The sequence below is a fragment of the Miniopterus schreibersii genome (genome assembly GCF_964146895.1).
Source record: "Miniopterus schreibersii genome assembly, chromosome: 10".
Lineage (NCBI taxonomy): Eukaryota > Metazoa > Chordata > Mammalia > Chiroptera > Miniopteridae > Miniopterus > Miniopterus schreibersii.
This window is the reverse complement of record NC_138110.1, coordinates 10,025,692-10,050,277: the sequence shown is the minus strand read 5'-3', so window position 1 is coordinate 10,050,277 and position 24,586 is coordinate 10,025,692. Positions and strand designations below refer to the sequence as shown.

Below are 24,586 nucleotides of genomic sequence, written 5' to 3'. Positions count from 1 at the left end.
ATGCTCATTTAATACTCCTGGGAGAGAAAGCTATGTACAAAATCTTTTTGTTAAAATATCTTCTAAATATGCAGCTTTATTTTGTTCATTTTTCTACCTATAAATTGCATGTTAATTAATATTCTATAAAATTGTTTTGCAGGCAGTTGACTGGTGGAGTTTAGGTGTCCTGATGTATGAACTACTAACTGGAGCGTCCCCTTTCACAGTCGATGGGGAGCAGCAAGCCCAAGCTGAGATACTAGGCAAGACTTAGCAAAATAAAATGAATACACTCTTGCTTAAAGGAACTGATCGCCTTTCTCTAATTCGGCTAATAGAAGAAATAATTTTTAAAAATGGGGATACACAAGGTTAGGTTTAAGTGGCTATTTTGCATTTATAATCCTATAATGTAGATATATAACCTTTCTATTTCTTTGTATTTTATGTGCCCAGATAGATCTTAAGTTGCATGGGGAGAGAGCCCAATATTTTATGTACCCCACAGTGCTTAGCATGGGGCGTGAGCCCCCATGGCCCGGGCCGGGCAGCATTGAGTGCCAGGGCCAGTTGGAATGTGGGCGCAGAGGCTCATGGGATGCGGGCATGGGGACAGTGGCCATAGAAACAGTGGAAGGTGGGGCACAGAGCAGTTGGGCTCAGAGCCAGTCGGTGTAGAGCCAGTTGGTGCAGAGACGTCGGACGCAGAGACTCTGGTACAGAGACCTTGGGCCCAACACAGTGGGCGAAGCCTGAGGATGGATGATGCGAGCAGGGAGCTCCTGGAGCTCTTTCTTCACGGCCCCCTCATCGCGTGGGTGAGTAGCCAGGCTCCCTACTACGTCGGTGCTCCGGCCCTTCTCCCGCCTGCCTGTGGTCCCTACAGACCCGACTATTGCCCCTTGGGACCCCGGGGAAGTCCCAGCACGCCGGGGTCTTAGCAGGTGTGGGGTCCAGACCAGGGCCTGGGGTCGGGAGGCGTTTCCAACTCGGGAGCGTGTGCCCCCTGCAGCGTCCCGGCCCTGGGCTGTGAGTGGGTGGGCCTGTTCCCATCAGGGTGCTGGGCTGCCATTCCAGGAGGAGACAAGGTCTGAGTGGTCACCCCAACCCCTGTCGCTTGGCCATTCAGGTAAAGGACTCCCCAGAAAGTATCCTTGTGTAGCTTTTGAACTGAGTCCAGGTGGTGAATGGTGGTGACGGGTGGGCCTTGGGGGACGTCTGAGTGGGAATGTATACAATCTGCGGTGGGCACAGTGAATTCTAATAGATTAGATGTGAGTAATTTGTTCAAAAGTTCCTTTTATTTTTCATTTCTTTCCTGTTCTGGGACACTGGGAAAAAGTGGAGAGAAGGTTTCCCTCCCGCTGTCTCGAATCTGTTGCCTGGAGTAGGGCAGGGAGAGGGGCCCTGAAGAAAGGTGGGCTTGGAGCCCACTGAAGCATGGGTGGGCGTTGGGTGACCCTTCAGCCCACAATCCGTGGTTGTCCTGATGAGCTTCAGAATGTGTGTGGGGTGACTTTTCCTGCCTTTCTGCATCCTGCTCCTTGCAGGTCAAAACCTTGGGACCCTTTGAAGGCAGCAACGATGACAACCTGAGGGTTTACATGAGTCTGGTCGATGGCATCTTTCTTAACCAGATCATGGTAGAAATGTAAGTTGTCTTCAAGTTTGTTTTCAGGTTGTAAAAGGAGACCTGCAGTTGCTCTGGGAGGGTCCTTGTCCCTGGGCCAGTGATATCTCAGTATAAGGGCCTTTGCAGCCCTTCGTTGGGCTGGGAAGAACTGCAGGACAGTGTGTTAGCAGCTTGATTGATGAAGGACATTAGAACTGTAGATGGTGCAATTAACTTCAAAATCAGCTATTTCATGTGGTTTAAGCAATGAATTAAAAAAAAACACACAAATAACACATTTTTGGGGGATCAAGGAACTATAAGGGACAGTGTCTGCTTACAAAATGTGTCAGGGGTTGGTCGGGAGCATCTGTGAGTGACTAAGGTTTCCCCCTCGGTAAGGACGCCTGTGTTTCTGAGCCACACCCCTTACAGCCTCACACTAGCCTAGACTTGGAGAGGACTACATGCCACTGGAAGGGAGGTGTGGCCAATGTGGGGAGACGCCATTTCCATTGCCATGTCTCTTTCCCTAGCGATCCCAGGCCTGGATATCAACCCATCAACCAGCAGGTGAACAATGATATTAACCTCCGGACTGAGAACTTAAGCATCCTGGTCACAAATATCAAGACCTTCTACCAGGTGAGGGCAGCTCTTGGTGTCCCAGGTGTTCTGTGCCCCTGACACCAACTTCACTCAAACAGTTGCTCTTTGCCCCTAGCAATGCCTTCACTCAAACCTTTCCCAAGCAGAATCCTGGAGGAAATGGTATTCACATTTAGGCATCTCCTTGCTGACACTTGGTGTGTTTTTGCCATTTTCATCTTTTTCTTTTTACGTTTTGAGAAGGTTCAGACGTTCGATGTCTTTACTTTTCCAGCAAATGTTGTTTGAGCTGTGTGGTGTGCAAAGCACGGGTGTCTGGTGCTGTGAGAGCCCCAGACATGAGCCTTGGGTCGCCAATGTGGCCTCTAGCACCAGTCATACTGGGAGAGGCTGGAATTCCTGGGGAACCTGGAGGACGTTCTTGGCCACAGCTCAGCGAGTCTTTGTACACCAGCAATTCAAGGGGTTGAAGGAGATATGGGAGCACACGAGGGTTATGTTGGGCCAGGGCGGTCATCGACGAGCCTCTAGCTTGTTGACAGGAGTAAACTGTAGGGTGTTCCATTGGCCCTGCTGTGTAATCATCCCCTTTTCCTTTATCAGTGCTTGCTGGCAGGATACTGAATGTAGAGTTTCAGCGAGCTATGCAATAGAGAGACTCCTGAGAAAATTTGGAAACCTGTTTTTAAAAGGTTTAAGGTTGCTTTGTCAGTGAAGATTTCTATAACAACCAATTTCGTGAGGCCAGGAATGCTTATGGAACCTACCCCCTTCCTCGTCTTCTGTAAAAATTTAATTTGTATCTTCTGATTTGTAAGATCCAACTCCCATCTGCTCAGGGAAGACGACCTGGCCTGAGGCCCTCGGGGAACGCAGTGGTGGGTGCGGGTGTGAGCTGCCACACTGCCAGGAGGGCTTGTCAGAGACACCCCGGCAAGGGGCTTGGCTGACGGCTGGTGGCTGGGCCCGCTGTCAAAGGCCCTTGGTCTGAGGGCCAGAAGGCAGCTGGTCTCCCACACCAGCTCTCCGATGGGTGCAGATTAGCTGTGACTTATCCCTCTCCCAGGGAAGGGGCTGCTGTACAGGAGAGAAGCCGCCTGATTCACATCCTGTCCCGGAGACCTGCTGAGCGCCAGCGTCCTGCATGATCGGTTATAGACACCCAGCAGCACCTCTTTCATTTTCATTCTGTATTTTCAATTGCACAAGCAGACCGTAGCATAAAAATAAAGACATCTTTTACAAAGACACTCACAGCTGACCCTGCGGTCCTGGCATTAACACATCTTCTTTGACCCCAGGTCTCTGTCCATAAGCAGACATGATGCGTATTTGGTTCTGATCCAGGCAGAAGTGCAGTTAGCTTGGACTTTTCACGTGGTTTCTATCCTAAGTTTTCCTTCCTCGCACGTGGCTTGCTCATAGTGACCGTGTAGTGGCCGCACGCTCATCCTGTCATTTTCTTAATGCCTCTTTATTTTTGTTTCCTGTTCTCAATGGTAACTTTCCCTCTTTGTTTCTGTAGGATGTTCTCGAGCAGCTCGTAGTCATGCGTTTGCCGAACGTCACGATGATCGGCAAAGATCCGCTATCTGGTGAGTGAAAGCTGTGCACAGAATTCTCGCTTGCCTTAAATAATACACAAACGCACAAGTAGAAAACAGATGGGCTGTGTGCACCCAGGTAGGAAGCACTGAGTAGAGAAAGGATTTTTTTTTCTCATCTGATTTTCCCCCCTACAACCAACCAGTGTCTCACCAGTGAGATTTTATAATCAGATGAGCCTAATTAAATATGTTGCTTTTTCAATGTAGGCCGAAGTATCGAGGAAGTCAGGAAACTACTGGTGCTGATGCTGGGCTGCGCTGTGCAGGTAGGGCTTGGGCAAGAGGGGAGGAGGCCTGCCCTCAGCCATCTTGTGTTGGGGTTTGTGGGGATTAGACTCCACCTTAGTGAGGCAGGAGGGAAGCTGCCTGAAGCACAACGTGACACATCCCTGGCTTCCTGAGAAAAGGGACCACTCATTAGGTGGTAGCCACTGCTTGTCCCAGGGCACCTTTGGCAAGAAGCAGGTGGGGTTTCCTCAGCCTAAGGTGCCATTAGCAAATGGTCCCTGGTGTGGGGACACCTAGAGCAAAGGTCAGAAACCACACACAGCCTGGGGGCTGAGTGTGACCCACCCCCTGTGTTTGAAATGAGCTTTTCATTGACCTATAATCCAGGAGATGGCGGTTTATTCCCAGTCAGGGCACATGCCCAGGTTGCAGGCTCAATCGCCAGTGGGGGGCATTCAGGAGGCAGGCATGAATGACTCTCTCCATTGATATATTTTTTTCTCTCTCTTCCACTCTCAATATCAATAAGGTATATTTTTTAAAATATTAAAAAGAAAATAGGCTTTCACAGGAACAGAGCCTCAGTTGTTTCTCTGTGTGTTACCCCTGGCTGCTCCCACACCAAAGTGGCACAGGTGAGACCAAATGGCCCGTAGACTCTAAGATATTCTTACCATGCAGCCGTGTGAAGATATAGTTTGCCACACCCTGGCTTGAAGCAGGTGTTCTTCATTTTATTTTATTTCATTTTTTGTGTTTTTTCATTGATTTCAAAGAGAGGAAGGGAGAGGGAGACAGAGACTAAAACATGGATGGGAGAGAAACACTGATCAGCAGCCTCCTGCATGCCTCCTACTGGAATGGAGCCTGAAACCCAGGTGTGTGCCCTGAGCAGCATTTGAACCCAAGACCTTGCGGTGCCTGGGACAACAGTCAGGCACTGAGCAACACCGTGTTGCTCAGGCACACTCGGTGTTGTTGATCTTTACTTCTTTAAGATGTGCCTGGAGAGCTTGTTTCAGGTGCAGAGTTCTGTGTTTCACCTCCAGTGTCTTCTGCCTGATGGCTCCTCAGGTGATTCTGATGTAGGTGGTCAGAGCAAGTTCTAGAGAAACCCCCAGGGTAAGGGACCGTAGGGAGGACAAGGGACAAATTGTTGGTTACAAAGGAGGAAGCCAGGGGCTGGGTGGGCAGTTGGTTTGGAAACTATTCCTGTGGGTGTGAAGGGCCCAGGTTGCCTCAGTGGCAAATGCTTCCATTAACACGTGTTCCCCTCTGCAGTGCGAGAGGAGAGTGGAGTATATAAACCGGATCCAAGAGCTGGACTTGGCCACCCAGGCCGGGCTCGTGGCCCATATTATGGAGGTAGGTGTGTGGCTGGCTTTGTGGGGCTCAGCCGGGGACCCCCACTCCTATTGCAACCAGGAGGCAGGCTGTCTCCACGAGGGAAAAGTTTAAAGCCTATGTCACCTGTTGGTGACTTTACTAATTTTAGGGTTCAGAGACCACAGCAATATGGACCCTGTTTATAAAGGTAGTGTCTTGTAGGAGCTCCAACCCCAGATTGCCACTCTGTTCTTTGCTAGTCTGAAAACAGCAGTCGGTGGAGCAGCGGGGAGAGATGTCGCCTTTATTACTTGCACTCAGCCAGGGTAGGCTAGGGCCTTACCTAGCAGAAGAGAGGGGACGGGAGGGACCCATGCTGGGAACGGCTTGCTTGCAGACCCAGGACAAACAGAGCCTGGTGAGGCTTGTTAGCCTTCAAGGACATGGGAAACCCTTGGGTATGTGGTGCCCTGCTCCTCGTGGCAGCTGGCCAGGCCGACACCTTTCCACTGCCTGGGAGGGGGATTGGGGTGTATCCTCACTTGCTTGACCCCACAGGTAGTCATTAGCGAGCTAAAATGAAATGGGGGTAAAAATGAAAACAATTTCTTCACAACACCTTCATCAAGTCTGCCATTGCCTAGTCTTCTTGCCTAATGTGGACTCAGACTACTTTTAAGTGCTCTCAGATGACTCTGAAGTGCTTTGGGCTCAGAGTTTGATTTACAGACTGTATTCTGGCACATGTCACCCTGCTTCAGATGGTTGATGTTCGAGAAACATTCTCTGTTTCTGTTGGTGACATGGCAGAGAAACAAGCTGGTACTAGTTAGGAAGTGAGAAAGCACCAGGTCCCTGAAGGGCTGTCACTGCAGACTCAGCCCCTGGGGTTGGGTCCGGAGGGCTCTGTACTGAGGACAGCCCCTCTGACATTGACCTTGGCAGAGGTGGTAACGTCAGGGAAGTGGTTTCCCTAGAAACCGGGCCTGTGAGGGCAAGCCCCGACCTGAAAATTTATTTCCCTGACAGCCTTCCCCACCCTCCGTCCAGAAGAAGCCTTGTATGTTTTAAGTGCCTTAGGAGATGTGGTTCGGCCTTTAGTCTGATGGGACAGATTAGATAAAGGCATGAAAAGGACCGGAGCAAGAGCACATAGGAGCAGGTGTGTGACTGGCAGGGTCAGGTGAACAGAGCTCCCCACGCCGATGCGGGACAGTCTCTGTGATGGTTCCCCGGCCTCCAGGCACCACGGGCCTGGGTTCGGAGTCAGCCCCGGAGCAGGAGCTGGCCGCGGCTTGTTGCAGTCGAGGGGAAACTCAGCATTGTCAGAAACACACTCAGCCATTCCTGTAAGTGCGTGGCCACCTCTTGGCCTGAGAATCATTCTGCCTTTTGATTTTCCTTATGTGTCCCCATGTTTTGAAAATGTATGTATCTGGGGACTAGGTCCTTGCCACTCGCTGTCTGTCCTGCTCAACCAGGAGGACATTTAAAATGAGAGAGGGTGGAATGCAGCCAAAAGAATCCTGAGCGATGGTCAGATTCAGTGCTGGCTGCGGGGACTTGAGAAATAGTTGCGTGCTTCTCAGGCAGTCAGGTGCCCGGGATCCACAAGAGACCCACTGAGTGAGAATCCGGGAGGAGCGACATGAGCCTTTAATTTGAGCTGCTCGATTGAGTGATGTGCAGATGGGGTTGTGTCCCGAGAGCCCTTTTTCAGACACGAAGGGCGTTTCCCAGACCCTGGTGTGGAGCAGGCCTAGAACCCAGCCCCTGAGTCCCAGATCCTGGCCTTTGGGGTGCCCCGTATCATTGGCTGAGATTTCTCCTAATTCCCTGAGGTCCTCTGACTCCCGACTTTTCCTTTGTGAGGTGGGGAGAAGTAAGGAAGTGGGTGCCATTTGAGAAACTGGAAGGCCCCGTTTTCATGTGGGTTTTGTTGTTTAAGTTATTCTCTACCTCCATTTACTCCTCTATAATATTTAAGAACTTTTTTGGGTGCGTTTCCCTGAGTGTCTTCCCCTTTTGTGGCATGAGTCCTCCAATAGTCATCTTCCCGAGCTGAGATGACAAGGACATGAACGAGACCTTGTGCCTCTGGCTGCTCTGTGGGGTCAGGTTGAGAAGGAGAGGCTGGCAATCGGTGGAGAGGCGGCCCGGCAAGGCCGTGGCCGTGGGCCTGCACTCCCAGCCGGCTGAAGGGGAAAACCAGGTGGTGTGAGTGGCCAGTGGGACTGAGATACAGGCTTACCTGAAAATTATTTTAGATCATGAAATATTTCCCCGAAAAATAACATAAGATTGTTGTGTACCAACATTCTGACCTAAGTCTTTTAATATGGGGCCATGTTTGCCTTAGATTTTAAGTAATAAGATAGTATTCCTCTTGCACCCTCCCACACCCAAGGCTGACCTTCTTTGTGTGGTAAATGGATGGTGCTCCAGTCACAACATCTGAGGAATTTTGAGGGAACTACTGCATTGTAAGGAGCTTTCTGGTGTTAACATCAGTGTCCTCTTTGAGCTGGTGATGAAGGGAGAAGTGGTTTGTGAGGGTCGAGCCTGGGAAAGCACTTGTTCAGGAGCCCCGTGCCGGCCATAGGAAATTTGTGGATGAGAGCTGTTAATGTCAGTGACATGGGTCCGCTGTGGGAGAGTGCGCCTAGGCCCCGTGGCATGGCCATGGTGGGTGGGTGCTCTCAGGTTTCCCTGGAGCTGCTCCCTGTGCGGCCTCTGCAGCACCCTACCCGTGTGTGCCCTCAGGTGACCCATAGTCCGGAGAATGTGCTGGACTTGCAGAATTTCAGACTTCCAGACATGATCCCAGAGGAGTTAGCGGCCTTCTCCAGGAACATGCTGCTTCTCCTGAAGAGGCTGCTACGTGAGCGAGACCAATGCCAGGAGGTGTGTTTGCTGATGGCCAAGTGGCCTGTTGGGACAGGTTGAGGAGGGGCCTGGGCCTGGGGCCCAAGTGCTGGGTGGCTGTCTTCATCCTGACTCTCCCTCTGAATCCTGCAGACCACCCCGTCCTCCTCTCGGATGTTCCCCGGGTGTCAGGACATGGGATTTTCCCTGCACTGCACAGTCACCTCCAAGACACCTGTGTCAGGGTAGAAGTTCAGCTTGGGGACACTGCTCCATTCACAGTCCCCTTTTTGTCTCACTAACTATATCCTTGGTTTTCACTAACATAGCACCATTCTCCTGGCTCCCTGCTGGTTTTACAGTCTTAGCTGACATCCTCTCTTTTACATTTTTCCATCTTTTGGTTCTTTTTCACCAAGTACTAGTGTGGGCACTGTGCTGGGCACAGGAGCCTGCTGATGAGACCCCCCTCTCTGCCCACCTGTCTCAGGAGCAGGAACACCTCCAAGTGCAACAGCCGCCTAGTCCTTTCCAGGTCTCTAGCGCGGACTCAGCATTCTGCCTGACCAGCAGCCTCTCCATGGAGGAGAAGCAGCACTTGGTCGAGGAGCTAGAGAACACCAAGGCCAGACTGTGCCTCATGAACCAAGAGCTGTGAGTCCTCCTGTGCCCCTTCTTTCTGTTCTTCTCCCACGTGTCAGCAAGCCATTTCTAGCACATGTGGTTCATTGCCATGAGGTGAATCAGACGGGAGAGCTCTGATTTGCACCCTGGAGTCCCTGGGCTCTGCTCTGAGCTTGATCCCTGTTTGTTCCTGGACTAGTCCACTCCCAGCCTGGTCCACACAGGAGGGTTTCTTCTCGTGCTTTAGGGCTCCTATCAGTGCAGACACTATAGGCTTAGAGAGGCAGCCTGCTGTTTACCCTCAGGCCTAGTGTGAGGCTAAAGTGGTGACACACTGGGGTGGTTTTCTTGGCCGGAGGGAGGATGTGTCTCACCCCATCTGGTGAGCCTGTTCCCCTTTCCTGAAGCTGGTGATGTCACTTTGCCCATCATCTCGGGTGCTGCCCTCCTTCCCCTCCCCGCCAGGTGGCCTCACTGCCTACCTGACTCTGGAGTGGCACAGTGCCTCCTGGAGTCCCCTGACCTGTCCCACACACTCAGAGGAAAACTCAGTGTCTGGTGGGTGTAGTCTGAGAAGAGTCATTAAAAGTGGGGGATTCCAAGATGGCGATGGATTAAGTGGAAGCTACACTGACACTCTCCCAGGACATAACTGGAATTCCAAGTAAAATATGGAAAAGATTATCCTGAATAATCAACGGAAGACTAGCTAGAGAGCACCCTTATAACCAAGGACCTAAAGCAGAGAGCGCCTAGAGACTGGTAGAAAGTATGGAGGCTAGAGATGGCTTCTTGCGCACCCAGAGGCAATAGCTGGAGGTCTGGAGGGCTATCTCAGCTGTGGGGTGTTCCCAGTGTGAAGTCTGGATTCGAAACATGAAGCTGGGCTCCTCAGCCCAGAGCAGCACATGTAAGAAAGGTGACCATATACGATGTAGCTGTGAAAAGCACCGAGATTTCTGTGTGCCAGGGAGTGATGGCTGGAAATGCTGGCAGCCTCTTCAAAGGCCAGTGCACAAAGTTTTGTGTCAGCTACTCATTTTGAGCTCTGGTGGAGGGAAGGCAGAGTAGACTAGAGCTGTGTGAGGAAAATCCTATCTCTGGGGCTAGAGCTGAAGGGTGGCCATCTGAATTCCTGTGCTGAGTCATTCCCCCAGATGCAGAGGCTGTCTTTCTCAGGTACACCTGTACTTCCCAGGCAGCTTTTGCCTGGGGGGGGGGGGACAATCGCCCCACCCTTTGGCAATCCTCTCACCCCACCCTGTGGTCTACAGCCTGAACCTGACTAAGAGACTAAGAATAACAATCACCCTGCAGTTAGAGGTGGACTGTGGTTGACTCTGGTCTGCCTGATCTGCTTCTGGACCCAGGGTTTGGAACATCAAACCCTGGTGTGCATGTTGGTTTTTCCCAGGGGCACCCAGCCCCAGCAGAGAGAGCCAGCCGCCACAGGTTGTGGATCATGTGTAGCTCCAAACAGAGAGTACCCAAGGCCATTCACAAAGAGAGTTTGACATTGGCCTGCACCAGAGACCCTTCAAAAAGAATGGGACTCCTAGCACATCTACCTAATACATACACAGAAAACCTAAGAGGCGACCAAAATGGGGAGACGAACAAGCCCCCACAAGAAGAACTAAAGGAAATGGAGATACACAATCTTATCAGATCCAGAGTTCAGAATAATGGTTGTAAGGATTGCCCTAACAGCAGAAGAAAAGATATGGAAACTATGCAGGCTATTAAGACTGACCTAGCAGAAATACAGACTACATTGGGCCATAGCCGGTTTGACTCAGTGGTCAGAGAGTTGGCATGAGGACTGAAGGGCCTCAGGTTTGATTCTGGCCAAGGTCACATACCTCAGTGTTGGGCTGGATCCCCGGCCCCATTCTGAGCATGAGTGGGAGGCAACCAATCAGTGTGTCTCATATTGATGTCTGTCAGTCTTTCTGTCTCCCTCTCTCTCGTACTTCCTCTGAAAAGCAATGGAAATCATATCCTTGCATGAGGATTTAAATAAAAAAAGAATACACTGGACGGGATAAACAGCAGAGTGTTGTAAGCTGAGGATGAGATCAGCCAATTAGAAGACAGGGTAGAAAAAATACTGAATCAGAGATCCAGAAAGAACAAACAAGGGAATTGTGTAACGGAGCTGTGGCACAACATGAAGCATAACTGCATTCACATCCTTGGAGTCCCAGAAGGTGAAGAGAGTGAGCCAGGGATAGAGAACCTGTTTGAAGAAATAGTGGCGGAAAACTTGCCGAACCTGGTGAAGGAAAGTCACACAAATTTGGGAGGCACACAGAGTGCCAAGCACAAAAATTGCAAAGAGGCCCAGGCCTAGACACTTAATGAAAATGCCAAAAATTCAAGACAGAGAGAATGTTAAAGGCAGCAAGAGAAGAGCGTTGTGTTACCTACCTACAAAGGGGCTCCCATAAGGCTGTCTGTTGATTTCTCATCAGACACTCTACAGGCCAGAAGGGAATGGCATGAAGTATTCAAGGAAGTGAAAAGCAAGGATCTGCAACCAAGACGACTTTATCCAGCAAGGCTATCAATCAAAATAGATGGTGAAATAAGGGGCTTTCCAGACAAAAAGACGGCTAAAAGTTTCTCACCACCAAATGTTGTTGCAAGAAATATTAAAGGGACTGCTGTAATCAGAAGTAGAGTGTTTGGTAGAGTGGACTTCAGCTGTGTATGCTGTGGTGTCATTTTGAAGGGCAGGAATGACAGGGAATTGAAGGGACTATGGAGACACATCGGATGGGGGAAGGTGGACTCGGCTCTGTGGCTGGAGGAGATCCCCCAGAGCTAGCCCAATGTCTGTGCCAACTGCCATTCTCCGATTTCTCAGCTGTCCAGCCCACTCCCTGCCCATCGCCCTCCCTTTCAGCTCTCCATAGAGCAGCCCCCCAGAGGAGGCTTTGCAGTGTTCAGGGGTGTCCCTTCCTAGCAGGTGTCTTCCCTCCCACAGGCAGGAAGACAAGATGGCGCACAGGGAGGCAGTGGAGCAGCTCGAAAAGCTCCTGAACACCCAGCGGGAGGCTCTCCAAGAACAGCAGAGGTCCAACGCCATCCTCACCAATGAGAACCAGAAGCTGAGGGAAGAGCTGGACAGGTAACCGCCACCACCCCAATGCTGCGGCATCTGCCAGGATGTCATTCAGACCAACGTACTCAGCACCCACTGAGTGAAACTCAAGAGAGTCCCCTGGCAATGATGCATTCTTACAAACCTTGTCATGTTAACTGCAGGATGGGAATAGGGTAAAAGGACCGCAGCTGGTAGCTGGGATGGAAGGACTAGGGACACCTGGGATGGTGCACTGTCTGGGTTTGGATAGCCTCACCTCCCACACTGTCGATCGTGATGATGGCATGGGGTCCGGGCACCTTCATCCCCTAACACCAGTGGTGGAGGTAAGGTCAATTTTCATTCACGCATTCCCTGTTTGTGAATCACCTACTGGCTGAAATGTACTTGGAACCCCCATATGTGCACATGTGGCCTTTTGTGGACTGTCCCTGAGTGCGGGATACTGACGTCATCTGATGTGCACTTTCGCATCTGCGGTCAGTGACGCGTTTGACTCCTGCCTTGTTCCAGCTCTCCTGCTGTAAACGAGCGCCCTTCCTGTGGCCCAGTTGGTGCCATGGTTTTCTAGTTTTGTGCTCTTTGGTGGTGATTTCTCTGTTTGAAATGGCCCCCACGTGCCGTGCTGTGTGCTCCCTAGTGTTCCCGTGTGCAGGGCTGCGCTGGGCCTCACGGGGGTACACAAGTGGTAGATAAGGCGCCTTCTGGCAGGAGTCACGGGGCTGTTGCTGTGAGGATGTTACACAGGCATCTTTATGTCTTGATCAGTTGCCAAAAGTGTGGCCTGAGACTCACAGGAACATTGGTATCAGGTTCAGTGTACACCGATTCCGTCTTCCCTGTGACCATAGAACATACTGCGGATCATGGGAATTGACTGACTTCTTTAACACATGAGGAATCAGGCTCAAAGAGATTTAGACCCTTGTTGAAGCTCAGTGCTCCTACTGAGTGGCATAGTCAGGATTTGAGGCCAGGGCTTGTCTCAACCTAGAGGCGTGACCATAGGAAGCCTTCCTCCCCACAGCCTTGTTTTAGCAGGTCCTGGGGGGCTGCAAAGTCAGGTGCCTGTGGTGGCCCGGCAGGCCCTGGACGTGGGGAAGGAGTGTCAGTAAAAGACCAGGCCCTGGTAAAGAACACACGGCAACTGAAGGTATGACCTGGGAGGTGGATCCAGGGACGCCTGGTTATGTTTTCTTGAGAATACTTTCTTCTCAGAAGCGAGACATCTGAATGTTGATGTGAAACCTAAACATTTTTAAATGATGACATACTCATTAATTTTAGAAACAGAACTGTGTGGGCCAAGCTAGACCTATTTGTGTTCTCACTGAGTCCATGAGCCTCTGGCAATTGGAGCTTTCTGGCATAAATATTTCTTAGGAAACCCAATCAGGTAATTCTGGTGATGACGATCATTTCAGTGGATTGACAAGAACCCCAGAATCTCATTTTATATTTCCTTCCAGAGTTGAAATTAGAAAGGGGCTTGGAATTGAGGAGGAGAGCTGGGCAGAGGCATAGAATTTTAGAGCAAATGTTCTCATTCAATGATTTCTGAAAGTATTTTAATAGAAGAAGCCTTTTTTCCAAGGAAGCAGGGAAGCAAAGCCATAAGTATAAAGGATGTTAACAGTGATGCTCTGCTGAAGTCTTGTCCAAGGCTGCCTGTCCTGTCCCCCCAGCGCACAGTGGGGGGCCATGGGGAGCCTCATAGAACCCAACAGGCACAGTTTGAGAACTACTGATTTTGTTCAGCCTTCACTTACACATGGGAAAGCTGATGCCCCGAGAGGCGGTGATTTTGCTAAGGTTGCAGAGCCGGGACAGAGCCTGGGAGTGTTCCTGAGCCCTTGGCCCTGTGTCTGTCCACCCCTAGAGTGAGCATCCTGCACCGGCAGGTGAAGGGGCACCAGGAGGAGCTGCAAGCCCGCAGCACGGAGCTGGGAAGCGCCCTTGTCAAGATGCAGGTGGAGGCGGACCACTGGCAGGCCCGGTTCTGCCAGCTGCAGGAGGAGCACCAGGCAGCCAGCGCCTCTCTGGCCCAGCTGCGCAAACAGTGCGAGGTGAGGCCTGGGGGGCCCAGGACAGCGGGCGGTGCTCCCTGGGCTGAGAGCCTTGGGCTGGGCCGGGTCCAGATGGGTCCTCGTTGGCGTCCTTGCTCAGAGACTGTATGTGAATGTCACCCAGAGGCCGAGGGGAAGCCAGAGGCATTTGAAGGGGACGAACACCCTGACCGTCAGGGATGTGTCAGGAAGCACCTTTCGTCTGACCTCGGCTTTTGCAGGGTCGGGCGGTGCGTGGAAACAGCCGAGTCCTGTTCATGTCCCTCCTGCTGCTGTGCACTCTGCCCTGTGCTCCCCGGGGTCCTCTCACTCAGTTCTCACGATGACCTCGTGAGCGGGGCTCCTGTCCTTGTCCTTCTTAAGTGGTGCCTTGGGACCCAGTTTGATTGAAGCCGGAGCTTTTGACTGTCCTGCTGCACCAACCGCGATGATATCCTAGAGCAGGACTTGGTCCACCTCAGCCCCAAGTTCAGATCCAACCCCCACTCACTGCCTCTTTTTGTACGTCTGTGAACCAATAATACCTTTTACAGTTTTGAAAGGTTGGGGAAATCACAAGAAGAATATTTGGTGGCAAGTGAAATAGGAACCTTAGATGTCTGTGTCCACAAGTAAACTTGTTTTTTTGTCTCTTTTTTAACACAGCCACACCCATGCATGTCCATTTTATCTCTGGCTACTTGCCTGCTGTAATAACAGAGTTGAATAGTTGCCACAGAGACCACCATCCTGCTGGAAAGCCTAAAACAGTCACCATCTCGCCCTTGACAGAAAAAGTGCCAACCCTCATGTAAAGCAGAGGTGTCCAATAGGAATATAATGCAGGCCGCCCCACGTAATACAAAATTTTCTAGTAGCCACGTTAAAACAGTAAAAGGAAAGAGGTGGGATTAATTTTAATGATAGATTTTATGAGTTATTTGAAAAAAAATATTTTTATTGATTCTTTTGACAGGGAGAATAAAAGGGAGAGGGAGAGACAGAGACATCACTGATGATGGAGAAACTTGGGCCGGCTGCCTCCTGCAGGCTCCCTACTGGGGATCCAGCCCGCATCTTGGGCACATGTCCTTAGCAGGAATGGAGCTAGTGAAGTCCTGGTTCATGGGTCGATGCTCAGCCACAGAGCCACACCAGGAAGCAGGCTAATTAATGAGATATATCATATTTTTTAAAATGGTTATTAATTCCTCGGAATCTGTTGTCTATTTTGTACCTATGGCACGACTGAGCTCAGACTGGCTAGTTATCAGTGCCCAGTGGGCACATGTGGCCAGTGGCTGCCTGATCGGACGGAGCAGTGGCAGAAGGCTTGGCCGTCCCCATGACATTGGCAGCATTGGTCACTCCGACTGGTCTAGATAATAACGCACTGGCCATCTGTGTGGCCGTCGCCTTTTTCTTCCTTTGGAATTAGATTCGAAGCAGTGGAATCGCAGGGCTTGGGGTGGTTGAGACCTTGTCCATATGTGTTTTAGGTGCTGTCTCGACTGAAGGGCAACATGGAGGAAGCCAATTACCACCTTGCGGGCCGGGTTGAGATGTTGGAGCGGATCCAGAATTTGGACCATGACCAGCTGATGCTTCTAGAGCAGAACTTGTGTTACCAAGATCAGTGCTGGAACGTCAAGGAGCAGGAGGATTCCCTGTAAGGGGTGTGGGATGGCTGACGCCTGTCCACAAAGGGTCCTGGCTTCCAGCTGCAGCCTAGAGCCCAACATTCCGGGGAGAGAAGCCCTGGGGAACATTCGTGTCCCCAGGGCGAGGGGACAGGCCACCTTACCAGCATGTCCTCTCATTTTCCCTGGGGTGGTTCTAGATTTCTGCAAGCAGGGTGGTTGGCCTTTGTTTGCTTTTCAAAGACAGTGCCCACTGCCAGACACTTCTTGATCTGCCTTTGGAATGAACTTCACTGAAAAAAATATGATAGTGGTAAAGAGAAGTCCTCAGGGAAAGAATTCAGGTCAAAGGCTGAGCTTTTTTGTCTTGGAGAGTGGGTTGTTGTGCGCGTGGTTGCCCTCCCTCTGCCAATATCTACAGGGTCCGGACTTCGGCGGAGGCCCCGCGAGGTGCAGAGCACCAGTTCCCTGGTCAGCAGGAACTAGTAGGGGAGATGGGATGTGAGCGGAGCTACATGCATAGCACACGGATGTTGAGGGGCTCCCTGGAGGCATAGATGGAGGCATGGGGCTGGGAGTTGGGTTCTGCTGCTGGCATAGGACGAGGGGGCACATGCAGACAGGAAAGCACCCTAGCATAAGGCCAAGCAGCACGGCTGTGGGGGCAGAATCACAAAGTCTAGAATCAAAGATGTTGAGCTGACGGGACTGGGAATAGAGCAGGGGCGGTGGTTGGGGCCTTACTGGTTGGCAAGCTAGCACTTTGCCTGGGTCCCCACTTCACGGTGAACTCCCGCAAAAGCCCTCTGTTTAGGTGGGACCTTGGCAGTTTCATGGCCAAGGAGCCTGAGCAGCTGCCTGGATCCAGAGGACTCATTGCCAAGCAAGGAAACCAGGGATCAAGCTGTCAAGGCCACACCCACTGTGAGAGGCAGCGACAGGACAGGAGCCAGCGGGCCCCCTGGGCAGCATTGTATGGAGAGCACCCAGCACACCCCTAGGGGCCAGGAGAGAACAGAAGCAGGCCCCTGTCACAGGAAGGCCAGGCGCCCTTTCCTCAAGGTCGGGGTGCCCTCTGGAGGCCGAGGTTCAAGAGTTTCTCTGTGGTCCTTTTTGTGGTTTTCAAAATGTGAACTGATTTCCAACAATTAGAAATTAAGAGATTTTGCTTCACAACCTGGGTTTCTGGGTCCTTTGGGAAAACAATCAGAAGTTCCGCCCCCTGGCCAGCAGCCCCCCGTGTGCAGGGCCCGGTGCGGTTCCCCGCGGCACCATGCGCTCAGCAGCCCCAGGCCCGGCCACTCCCTCTGGTCCTTCCAGGCCAGCTTTGCTCCTGATTTTCTCTGTGTGGGCCCTGAAAGGCTTAGAGTTTGCTTCCCTGCAAGTGTTATGAAAAACCAACATTGGAATGGGTGGAGGTCAGAGGTCTGACTTTGCTCAAGTGACTTTGAAACCTTGATGCCCATCTAACTCGCTGAAGGCAGATGTCTCCTCACCACTGGGGGTCTTGTTAGTTTGCCCCCCAGGAGCCAGCCTAGCCCTGTGTCTGACCCCGAGAGCCTCCCGTCCTGAATTGGCCTGGCCGGAAATTCCTTGGGGTTTCTGGGCTTGAGTTTCAGATGGACCAGAGTTTGCTCTCCTGAGATGATGTACAGCCTGGTCCTAGGTGCTTCAGCAGGTCTCCTTGAGGTGTTAGTGTTCCCGGACCCACATCCAGTGCTTGTGTTCACACATTCCCACCTGAGCGACCACGATGTTCGTGAGCACCGTGATGTCTGAATCCCAGAAAACCACCGGCCCTTCTGGGCTGGGCTCAAGGGACAAGTTACATGTTACATTTAAAAAACGAGTTTGTTTTTCCTTTCTCCTCTGTTTTTAGAGACGACTTAAGTGACTTTCAGAGTGAAAATGACAACCTGGAAGAAAAATCCAAAGCTCCGCTCAAGCGCTCTCATCCTGCTCCAAAGAAGTGAGTTGCCTTAAGCTTCAGTGACTGAAAGAGAACAGAGAGCTTGTTCTCTCAGGAGGAGGGAAGGCTGTAGCCACCTGGAGCAGGGGCCCGTTGGTGGGCCTGTGTCTTCCACTGTTGAGCAGGTCATCTGTGTGCAGGTCCCTCCCAGTACGGACAGAATTTAGAGTTTCTTTCAGTCCTGCCCTCTGGACTCAGGGTTATCCAATGAGGGATGGCAAATGACAGCTGGCCATGAGCCTGTGTAAGGGCACAGAGAGTCTGGTTTTAGAGCCATTAAAGCAGGAGGGTCAAGTTTTGCCTGAAGATTTCAGGACATAGGAAGCCATGCTTCTGTCTTGGGAAGGAAGCTTGGATCAGACACCTAGACCAGCACCCATGGTCTTCAAACACAGGCGAAATTCCTCTGGAGTCACTGGACCCCAAGGCACTTGCAGAACCACTTTCCTTCTCCAGAGAGCAGCAGCTGCAGTTGTGGGCTGGCTAAGTCCCCTTCAGCAGGGCTTCCCCTAGTCCCAGGCCTGAGCCCCAGGAGCTGGCCCTTCAGGCTGTCCTGCCCCAGCCCAGCCTTGAAGTCACATCCCCATGAATCCTGCAAGGCTTCTCTGTTCAAATCACAGAACCACAACATTTCAGAAGCTCCCTCTGACCCTTCTGTTGAGAGGAATTGAGTCACCCATGAGGAACTGGAGTGATTTGTGTGAGCACAGTGCTGTTTCAGGGCAGAGGCAAGATTAGAACCCAGATGGGGTTCTTTTGTTAGGTTAGAATGCCTCCATTTCTGCCGGATACCACACATACTACTTACCCTTTCAATTCCCTGTTTTTATGCATTTTATTTATTTTTTTAATGCTCACCTGAGGATATTTGTCGCATTGAGATTTATAGAAAGTAGAAGGGAAGGAAGAAGGCAGGGGTGTGTGTGTGAGAGACAGAGAGAGAGAGAGAGGGAAAGATGGATATGAGAGAGACACATTGATTGGTTGCCTCCTGGATGTGCCCTAACTGGGGCTGGGGATTAAACCTTGACTGGGAATCGAACCTGCAATCCTGGTGTTCAGGCTGACACTCTAAGCACGGAGCCACAGTGACCAGGCCTCACTGTTTTTCATTCAAACGACCCACTCTGCCCTGCCCTCTTCCCCTCACCCAGATTCCCCAGTGCCGGGAATGGCAGAGTATCCCAGCCTATTTCACTCATTATTGACTATGGCAGAAAATGAGAAGGTCCCTGGCTTTTCCTGAAAATGGCATTTTCATCTGAACTTTCTAGGAAACATAGGTTAGGTTCGCGCAGCACCGCTTCCTGTGCTCGGCAGACAGTCACGGGCTGAGGGCGGTATTTGAAGTTCTGTTTCCCCGAAGGCTAGTGTGGGCTTTTGCCAAGACCGACACTTCTACCATCCCCGAGTCTGTGCACGTTAACTGCAAATTCTGTTTTACCTCCTGAACCCCAGATCCAGTGATTGTGGTGATGGCAAAAAGAAGCCGAATTCTGATCCCCAAGTTAATGGCCAACTTCACAGGCAAGTGATGGAAATCCCAGGTCACGGTAGGGCACCCGAAACATGCTGGAGGGGGCAGTGAGTGTAACTGTGCCCTAAAAATCTCCTTCAAACTAGGAAAAAACGCTGGATTGGACCCAAATGGATCCTCAACCTTTTTAAAACGAATAAAAGGGGATCGAGAAAAGGAGAGGTATCGATTGTAGGTGCCTGTCCACTGGATCCCCGGGAGCCCACCCCATCCTGCTCCCACTCGTGAAAGACCAGTACGCCCACAGCAGGCTCCCAGGAAAGGTAGGAGGGCGACTGGCTGCAGGTGGGTAGTAAAGGGTGGGATTTCCGGTCTCCTTCCTGGGAAGGTAGAACCAGCCAGAAGGAGTGTTGGATGTGCACACGAGTGTGTAGGAGCCTGAGGGGGCATGCTCCATGCACACACCTCCGCCTCCTTAGGTATGTTACCAACCAAGTAGAAAATGCAAACCCAGGCAGTGTTGTGGTAGTTTTGTCCCAGAACAATGTAGTCACTTAAGCATGAGAAGCCTCGCAGATCGTGTCTGTGGTGGGAGGGACGCAAATCTCCAGAGCTGATGTCCACACAGCCAGCACGAAGAAGCACCATAGCCTATGTTTGGGTTTCCTTGTAGCTGTCAGGCCTAGAAGAAGCCATTTCTATAGGGAGATCCCGGTTTATTAAATACCTAATGGACATACGCAGGGTCTTCAGCAAGGCTGTGAGCAAGGCCGTGGGTGGCTCTGACCTGTACGTCACTGTGGAAAGCAGGTCCTGTTTCTGTGCCTTCAGAAAAACCAAGTATTTGTGGCTCACCCCACAGGCCCTTGCCAACTAGTGTTTTCCAGCTGCTGCTGTTTGTGGCCCGCGCCAGCACTTGGGACCTGGGTGCCCTGTGGACCCGGTGAATCCGGAGCAGACGGCTTGGCGGGGCGGGAAGCAGAGCATCTCCGGGTGTGTCCCCGGTTCTCAGTGCAGCTCAGCTGCTCACCAGCTGTGAGCAGGGACCACGAAAACACGTCCCTGTCCCACAGTTGTTAGTGTTCAGAGGGATGGACACTGATGATCCCGGGAACAGGGACCGGATACTGTATGTGCTAGAGGAATGGGCCAGGAGGGGAGGTCTGCAGGCCTGGAAGGGGCAGCCTGCCCTCGGCCAGGGCAGTGTCCCCTCCCTGTAGCCGCTCTCACCCTCAGACCCGAGGGCTGTGGTGGACACTCGCATGCAGGTACACGGCAGCCGGGAGGGTGTTTCCCCCACACTTGTCACTGAGAAGGTTGATTTTTTTTGCCTTGGGGATGACTGTGTGTCTAGTTGTGGGTCCAGATGTCGGAATCCTGGGTCAGGCATTGTTGGCAGGTGTAGGTGTGTGTCGGGCTGCTGAGCTGTCCCGCAGACTGACGGTCCCTCAAATGTCTAGCTGCCTGGGGTCTGACTCCATGTGCGGGTGACCCCTGCCTCCTCTGCATGCACTCCTTCCTCGCCTCATGGTGTCCATCCGCCTCAGGGGACACCTCCACTAGGCTCCTCCAGGCTGTGAGGTGCTGGCAGAGGGCTGCAGGTTCCAGAGCAGGGTCAGACTTCGGTCTGGGGGCCTAGGCCTGCTGCCAGCATGGTGGGAAAGGACAGTGGTTCCCTGGACAGGGGAAGGCCGGCCCAGCACAGCTGCTGTGCCAGGGCAGTGGCTTAAAGGGAACAATGGTGGGGTGGCTGTCCCCTGCACAGTCTTGAGTTACCCTTGGTGGCCCACCTCGTTGTTCCTACATCCCCCTTGTCAGATCAAAAGAAAGGTGTAGGTGTCAGTGAGGGTTTCGAGTGAGGTCAGTCTGGCATATAGGAACTGCTGGCGTCATTTCTGTTTCTTGTGGCCTACGATGAAGCCCTCACCAGGTCTGAGCTGGTGGCCTGGGAAGGAAGAGAGGACAATGTGCCCAGCCGGTCTCTGCCTCCCACTGAGCTTGGTGGGAATGAGGACAGATGGAAACCTTTGGCTGTGCCCAGGCTCCCAGCCCCGACCCTCCCATCCAGTGGATGTGTTTTTGGAAACGGCATCTCCCTCTGGGTCTGTTTTCCTGCTGGTGAAGTGAGGGAGCTGCCTGAGTGACGGACACCTGGCTTTTCTCCCTGACCCATGTGGGGCCTCGGCCTCACCATCTCAACCACGGGCCGGGTGTGTCATGGGGCCCAGCTAGGCTGTGAAAGGCCCAACAGGAGCAGGAAACTTCAGTCCTGGCCAAGTGGCCTGCACAGGGGACGTCTTGACCGGGAGAGGGCTCTCTGAGGACCATCGTGGCCCTCACCCTCGCCTCTCCCTTCTTCCTCTCTTCTCTGTAGGATATTCCACCTACCAGGATGACCTGCTGAATTACCTGTTGAGGAAAGGCAATGATGCCCGAACCATCAGATCTTAGCCAGGACCCCCTACCAGAAAAGAAGGGACCAGGATACCCACCAGCTCTGCGGCCCCGCCATGAAGATGGCTGTCAGCACCTCCGAGGGGAAGCTGCTGAAGCCAGGGCCTGTGTGAAGCCCAGCTTGAGACCTGCTGAGGCGAGGCCCCACCCAGCACCCCCTGAGGCAGACCCAGCCTCCCCAGAGCCTGTCTCTGGGCAGACCCCAGCAAGTGTACATAGTGTGTTGAGGGGAGTGTGTCTGAGATGAGGTACACGCCTGATTTGGGAGTGGGTGTAGGTCCCCAGTGTCCCCATCGTGGGTGAGATGTTGACATGCTTTAGGAATAACTCCTTGTAATAGTAACCGCATTTCCTTTAATCTATTACATAGGTTTGTACAATGCATGTATTGAGGGTGAAATGCATGTATTTTGAGGGTGATCTACAGGGTGTGTCCCAAAAATGTACATAAATTTTCACAGCTGGTAACTCCCTTAGTTTTCACTCCTTTTCAGGTTTAACAAGTTTGGAATAATGGGTGAAGCCAGACTCAGCTTTGAACAATGAAAAATTATCCACTAAACTCTCTTATGGGGATACATAAAATATCAAGCTTACGGCTCAAACCCGGCAACAGTCAATGAATCAGGGGCAGCTGTGGAAAGACAAAGCGCACAAACGCCAAACAAAGTGGTTCCTGACGTTTGCGATTCCTTTGCTTCTGTCTCTGGAGCGCCCAGGCCGGAGCTGATGCGCAGCAAAGGAACCGCAAACCTCAGGGATCACCCTGTTCTGTGGGAATCTGTGCGCCTTGTCTTTCAGTAGCTGCCCTCAGTTCCCAAGTGTTGTTGGTTTTGTACCGTAAACTTTCTTTTCCGTATCCCCATAAAGAGTCCAGTGGATACATTTTCTTTGTTCAAAACTTAGTGTGACTTCACCCATTGCTTCAAATTCCTTAAACCTGAAGAGAGTGAAAATAAGAGTTATCAGCTGTGAAAATGTGTGTAACTTTCGGGGAACACCCTGTATTTATGTTCCATCAGGAATCTCCCCTTGTGTCCCTTTTTGGGGCCACCCAATATTTACGTTCCATCAGAATTCTCACCTGTGTGTACCTTTTTGGGGACCCCTGTATAAATGTTCCATCAGGAGTCTTCCCTTGTGTACCTTTCAGTTGACACCTTCTTATATTTATGTTCTGTTGGGTATCTCCCCTATGGTACCTGTTTGGGGACACCTAAATTTATGTTCCATTGGAAGTCTACCCTGTGTGTACCTGTGTGGTGACACCCAAAACATACGTTCCATCGATAATCTCCCCTGTGTGAATGTTTTTGGGGACACCTATATTTATGTTCTATCACGAATCTCCCATGTGTGTACCTTTTTGGAAAAACCCTATATTTATGTTCCATCAGGAGTCTCCCCTCTGTGTAGCTTTTTGGGGAAGCCCAGTATTTGTTACAACAAGAATCTCACCTCTGTGTACCTTTTTGGGGACCCCCTGTATTTGTGTTCCATCAGGAATCTCCCCTTGTGTCCCTTTTTGGGGCCACCCAATATATATGTACCACCAGAAGTCTCACCTGTGTGTACCTCTTTGGGGACCCCTGTATTGATGTTCCATCAGGAGTCTTCCCTTGTGTACCTTTCGGTTGATACCCGATATTTTCTATCGGGTATCTCCCCTATTGGTACCTTTTTGGGGACACCTAAATTTATGTTCCATTGGAAGTCTAGCCTGTGTGTACGTTTGTGGTGACACCCAATACATATGTTCCACCGTGAATCTCCCCTGTGTGTACGGTTTTGGGAACACCTATATTTAAGTTCTATCATGAATCTCCCGTGTGTGTACCATTTTGGGGACACCTATATTTGTGTTCTATCAATAATCTCCCATGTGTATACCATTTTGGAAATACCCTATGTTTATGTTCCATCAGGAGTCTCACGTCTGCCTACCTTTTTGGGGTCACCCTATATTGATGTTCCCTTGGGAGTCATCGTGGCCATTGGGAGTCTCACGTCCTGTTCTGTGTATTTGGCCTGGTTCCTGACACATTTTCTTTCCTGTTGTTTACTAAAGATGCTCTTCCTGGATGTACTAAACCTGTTGATTTTGGTCTTATAAAGATTTTTCCCTTTTGAGTTCATATACTGGTAAAGAAATGGGCATGTTCACGTGGTCGATTTTAGGAGTGCTTTGCATGTGTATTCAATAGCCATTGATTCTGGACACGGGGATGGGGTTGCAATAAAATGAGCTGGAGTAGAATTGAGTCCTAGTTTTCTTCACCGCTCCTCCCTGGCAGCCTTGAAGAGCGCCGGGCTCTCGGGGTTCCCTGTATCAGCCCCCCAGTCTCCCGCCCCCTGGAATCCACAGCTCCCTTTGCCACGAGGTCAGAGACTGGGAAAGCCTGGTTCCTCTTCACCATGCAGCAGCTTTTTCCAGACCTGTATTTATGTTAAGTTTGTATAAGTTGAATCCCGTTTTGATGTGGGCTTTAGATCACAAAGGAGCTCAGCCTACAGCGATCCTTTGGATTTTTCCAAGGCTACTGCACTAGGAAGAGCCCGATCTGGAGTTTAGATCTTGGAGGCCTCAGACTAGAGGCTGGAAGGTGAGAGAGCGAGGCAGGAAGGAGGCATGGAAGTGTCCCCACCTGACCCAGTCTTCTAATGGTTTTCTGTGCAGCTCCTGCCTCCATGGCCCTGCCTTCCCACGAAACCTCTTCTGTACAAGTGTGTCCTCGAGCCTCCTGTCCCCTGTTCCCCAGGTTCTGCAGCCTGTCCTAGCCGACCACTCAGTGGGAGCTGCCACCCGCAATGCTTAGAGCCAAACTGAGCAGCGGCACCTGCAGGCTGTGTGTCCTGGGCCCTTGGCTTTTGCAGGATCTGACCCTGGCCAGTCACTCCTTGGAGCTCTCAGCCTCTGGCTCGTGGTTCTCTCCCCTGTGGGACAGCTCTCCAGTGCTCACACTTGCCAGTCCCTCAGTCAGTCATTCCTCCCACAAACCCTCATGGAAGCTCCTGTGCTCACTCCTGAGTTCCCCTTTG

At 51.5% G+C, this 24,586-nt stretch overlaps 1 protein-coding gene and 1 long non-coding RNA gene across 2 annotated transcripts; both read left to right on the top strand.

Moving 5' to 3' along the window:
* Positions 1-730: 730 nt before the first annotated feature.
* Positions 731-5,147, top strand: LOC308562823 (protein Daple-like; the record flags this gene model as incomplete). The annotated part of the gene is made up of 6 exons (XM_081149255.1): positions 731-800; positions 1,533-1,633; positions 2,131-2,239; positions 3,729-3,798; positions 4,018-4,076; positions 5,088-5,147. Exons 1-6 carry the CDS (start codon positions 741-743, stop codon positions 5,145-5,147), a joined length of 459 nt encoding a protein of 152 aa, XP_081005381.1. The 5' UTR covers positions 731-740.
* Positions 5,148-15,512: 10,365 nt separating this feature from the next.
* LOC308563124 lies at positions 15,513-23,802 on the top strand. Its single transcript, XR_013999742.1, has 3 exons — positions 15,513-15,676; positions 17,527-17,616; positions 21,468-23,802. It is a non-coding gene; the product is annotated as an uncharacterized lncRNA (long non-coding RNA).
* Positions 23,803-24,586: the final 784 nt, after the last annotated feature.